Source organism: Babylonia areolata, chromosome 29 (assembly GCF_041734735.1).
Source record: "Babylonia areolata isolate BAREFJ2019XMU chromosome 29, ASM4173473v1, whole genome shotgun sequence".
Classification (NCBI taxonomy): Eukaryota; Metazoa; Mollusca; class Gastropoda; order Neogastropoda; family Buccinidae; genus Babylonia; species Babylonia areolata.
The window spans coordinates 1,976,100-1,981,099 of NC_134904.1; the positions used below are offsets into that span (position 1 = coordinate 1,976,100).

The following is a 5,000-nucleotide window of genomic DNA, read 5'->3' on the forward strand; positions in this document are numbered from 1 at the left end:
ATCGAATAGATGAATAAAGAAATAAATAATGAATAAATGAATAGAGAAGTAAATAAATGACTGAATGAATAAATAAATTGAAAAATAAATAAATACATACATAAATAATTAATAACCAAGAATCTATCAACTATCAGCGAGCTAATTGAGGACCCACAGAATATCAGGGGGAAAAAAAACAGTAGAAAAAAAAGAAAAAAGAAAAACAGATAGAACTGAAAAAAATGTATATGCACATGAACTAGCCAACCAAAAACAATCATCAAATACAAGTAATAGACGTGATTGAAATAAATACTACTTCTCTTTTATCTTTTAAACAAGAAATGAAAGAGTAAATAAAAAAAAAAAAGCAATCAATTAAAAAAAAAAAAATGAACACGAAAAACTGACACACAGAAATGAAATAGAAGTGACAGATTCAAAACAAAACTTACTTGTGGTGGTGGTGGTGGTGGTGGTAGTTGTTGGCGGGGGTGGTGGTGGTGGTGGTGCTGGGGGTTGTGGTTTCGGTAGTGGTGGTGGGAACTGGTGTCGTTGTCGTTGTCGTCGTTGGTGTCGTCGTCGTTGTTGTTGTAGGAGTTGTGGTGGTGGTGGTTGGGGTGGTGGTGGTGGTGGTTGTGGTGGTGGTGGTAGTCGTTGGTTTTGGCGTCGGATGAGTCACTGGGGAAGAGAAGAAGATGAAATGTGTGAGATATCACCGCTTCTGAATATGCTACTTTTTCCTTTCTTTTTTTTCTTTTTCTTTTTTTTAATTTTTTTTAAGTGTCTCGGTTCGTTCCAGTGTCTACACATACATAATATATATATATATATATTAGTCAGTCGGATGAGACGATAAACAGAGGTCCCGTGTGCAGCGTGCAGCATGCACTCAGCGCACGTAAAAGAACCCATGGCAACAAAAGGGTTGTCCCTGGCAAAATTCTGTAGAAAAATCCACTTCAATAAGAAAACATAAAAACTGCAGGAACCCCCCCCCCCAAAAAAAAAACAAAACAGGGTGTGTGTGTGTGTGTGTGGGGGGGGGGGGGGGGGGGGGGGGGGGGGGGGGGGGGGGGGGCGCTCTCAGTGTAGCGGCGCGCTTTCCCTGGCGGAGAGCAGCCCGAATTTCACAGAGAGAAATCTGTTGTGACTAACAAGTGTAATACAATACAGTACAATACAACAATACTATACAATTGCTGAAACAGTAGCATAAGCAGCAATGACTAAAACTAGTGTACACCACCCCTTTCTCTCTCTAACACACACACACACACACACACACACACACACACACACACACACACACACACACACACGCCCATCACACCCATCACATTCAGCTCAATTTTGCTGGGCAAAAAGTTGAGTTTATTGGCGTTTCGGAGGAGTGTCTACGAGGGCTGAATAGTTAGCCACCCTTAAGGGCGAGGGAGCTCCTACATGATTTCTTTCCCTCTGTAGCGTATATGGATCAGTCCGCGCGCTTCACCCACTCTGACTGACTGTCTGTCTGTCTGTCTGTCTGTCTGGTCGCCAGGATGCTACAAGTGTGCTGTAGCGTATGTGTATTTGTATTTCTTTTTATCACAACAGATTTCTCTGTGTGAAATTCGGGCTGCTCTCCCCAGGGAGAGCGCGTCGCAACACTACAGCGCCACACTTTTTTTCCTGCGTGCAGTTTTATTTGTTTTTCCTATCGAAGTAGATTTTTCTACAGAATTTTGTCAGGAACAACCCCTTTTGTTGCCGTGGGTTCTTTTACGTGCGCTAAGTGCATGCTGCACACGGGACCTCGATTTATCGTCTCATCCGAACTGATGACTAGCGTCCAGACCACCACTCAAGGTCTGGTGGAGGGGGAGAAAATACCCGGCGGCGGCTGAGCCGTGATTGGAACCAGCGCGCTCAGATTCACTCGCTTCCTAGGCGGACGCGTTACCTCTAGGCCATCACTCCACATGGATCAGTCAGCACGCTTTCCCCACTCTGTCTGTCTGTCTGCCTGTCTGTCTGTCTGTCTGCCTGTCTGTCTGTCTGGTCGTCTTCCTTACTGACCTCGACAGGACTTGACAGCTAAAGATGTTCTCCTGAAAGCCTCGAGGCCTGAGCGGCCCAGTTAGGGAGGGGAGGGTGGGTGGGGGGGTGCGGGGAGGGTGGGGAGTTGGTCGATAACGATCTCACCAGTATGGCCCCCTCCCATAACCAACCTACCACACATACCCCCCATTTCTGCTTCCTCCTCACGTCCTTCCTTCTCCACTCTCCCTTCCACCCCCATACGGGCCCCCCCACCCCCACAACCCCCTCCCCCACCACACACACACACCCTGCACCCCCCCACCCTCCCTTCCCTCACCTACTTACATACCCGTCACTTTTCGTTTCGCTTCCTCGTTTCGCACTCATCTCTCATGACCCTGACCCTGCCTCGTCTGTCGGAGTCCCACCGTCGTCAAATCAGCAGTCCACAGGGAACAGCCAGCGGTGCTGGGTCCGCCAGGAGACCACACAGCACAAGATGTACTGGAGCGTACACGGATCAGTCCACAGGGAACAGCCAGCGGTGCTGGGTCCGCCAGGAGACCACACAGCACAAGATGTACTGGAGCGTACACGGATCAGTCCGACGGGCGCAACAGCCGAGTGGTTAACCCTTTCACTGCCAAACTCGCATTTATGCAGCAGCTAGGTAGAGGACCCAGGGTGACCAGATCATGGGTCTGTTGTCCACGAACCTCCTGCTCTTGACGTTCCCATGTAGGATAGGCCATGTTTTCTACACATCACAGGGGGAATCCCCAGCTATTCTTAGACACCATCTTTTCTGTGTTTAGAGCACAAGGGAATTTGCACTCTAAGTTGACTGGAGGTGAAAGGGTTAAAGCGCTGGACTTTCAATCTGCGGGTCTCGGCTTCGAATCTCGGTAGCGGCTCTGGTGGGTAAAGGGTGGAGATTTTTCCCCGATCTCCCAGGTCAACGTATGTGCAGACATGCTTAGTGCCTGAACCCCCTTCGTGTGTATACACAAGCAGAAGATCAAATACAGCAGGTTAAAGATGCTGTAATCCATATCAGCGTTCGGTGGGTTATGGAAACAAGAACATACCCAGCATGCACACCCCCGAAAACGGAGTATGGCTGCCTACATGGCGGGGTAAATAAACAAAAAGGTCATGCACGTAAAATGTTAAATGTTACATGTTTGTCTGAGTGTGTAGTTGTGCGTGCCTGAAATCTGATTGAATGACACAAGAAACGAATGATGAGTGCCCAATGGCAGCCGTCAGTCGGCTCTACCCAGGTAGGCAGCCTGTTGTGTAAATGACCCCGTGTGTGTAAAGCGCTTAGAGCTTGGTCTCCGACCGAGGATAGGTGCTATATAAATATCCATACCCATCCATCCATATCCAACAGCATCCCGCATCAAAACCCCTCTTCCAATCTTTATATTTTATTTAAAAAAAAATTTAATATATTTTTTTAGACTCAAAGAACACAACGAGAGTCCTTCCCAGTGGGCGAACATCTGACCCACAACCAACATCCCTTTGTAAAGGACAATGTGCAAGTTCTCGACAGAGAAGCAAGATGGTTCCAGAGGGGAGTAAAGGAGGCAGTCCACATCACCGCCAGGAACCCCACCCTCAACCGTGACCGGGGCCGACACCACCTGCCTTCCGTGTACTCCCCACTCGTCAAGTCGCATTGTCGTGAGTTGGCCCACGGCGATGCGTACAGCCGCTAGTTCTCTAATTTATTATTATTATTTTGTTTGTTTGTGTTTTTTTAATTGATTAATTAATTATTTTAATTTATATTATTATTGATTAATTAATTAATTAATTTATGTATTTTATTCTATTTATTATTTCTTTTTTTTTTCTTTTTCTCAAGGCCTGACTAAGCGCATTGGGTTACGCTGCTGGTCAGGCATCTGCTTGGCAGATGTGGTGTAGCGTATATGGATTTGTCCGAACGCAGTGACGCCTCCTTGAGCTACTGATACTGATACTGAAGAAGCCGGCCGGATCGCCGACGAAAGCTACTCAAGTGAGCAGCCTTCTTTGAGAGATCGGTTTAACCCTTTCACCGCCAATGTTGCATTGCGGCACCAGCTAGGTAAAGCACCCATGTCACTGAAATGCAACCAGATGATGGGCCTTTTGTGCATTAACCTAATGCTCTTAATTTTCAGTGGTAGGATTGGCCTTTTTTTTCTACACATCACAGGGGAATCCCCAGCTATTCTTAGACACCATCTTTTCTGTGGTTCCTGCACAAGGTTAATTTGCACTCTAAACTGACTGGCGGTGAAAGGGTTAACTTGGTAATCATTAAAAATTTTTTTTTTTTTTTTCGCTTTACCTTGGCAGGTCTTGATGGCCAAGATCTTCTTCAGCGAGTCCAGCGCCGTGTAGCCGGCGACCTGGAAGAAGTACTCGTCGGCCGGTCTGGAAGCCATGCGGGACAGCTCGCGGTAGTTGACGGCGTGGCCCACGCCGATGGCGAAGAGGTGCGCGTGGTTCCTCTTGGCCCGCGAGGCCTCGATCAGCGTCCTCAGCACGTTGCGGGACTTCCCGTCCGTGATCACCACCACCACTTTGGACACCCCTGGACGTCCTCCGCCCTGTGGAGAGACAGAGAGAGAGGGAGAGAGAGGGAGAGAGAGAGAGAGAGAGAGAGAGAGAGAGAGAGAGAGGGAGAGAGAGAGAGAGAGAGAGAGAATCCGTTTGACTGTTGTTAGACTTTTGTGTGTTCATGTTGTGACCTATTCAGCTTAGATGTCCGCCGCCCTGGACAGAGAGAAACCCAAAAAGCAAAACAAGACATGAAGATTAAGACAAAGACTTATGCATAACTCACCAAATATAACATCAACATCAAAACAAACAAAATATGAAAACAAACACAACAAAGAACCTTGACTAACAAACACTGAAACACTCAAAGAACATGGACAATGATTACACACACACACACACACACACACACACACACACACACACACACA

At 47.2% G+C, this 5,000-nt stretch overlaps 1 protein-coding gene across 1 annotated transcript in view; it reads right to left on the reverse strand.

The window, feature by feature from the left end:
- Positions 1-2,390: 2,390 nt before the first annotated feature.
- LOC143275030 (matrilin-1-like) overlaps positions 2,391-5,000 on the reverse strand; it is a 15,577-nt gene continuing 12,967 nt past the window's right edge. Inside the window, exons 4-5 of the mRNA XM_076579094.1 lie at positions 4,355-4,562; positions 2,391-2,554 (exon numbers count right to left, since the gene is read on the reverse strand). Of these exons, the coding sequence (XP_076435209.1) occupies positions 2,391-2,554; positions 4,355-4,562 (372 nt within the window). The remainder of the gene's footprint in view (positions 2,555-4,354; positions 4,563-5,000) is intronic.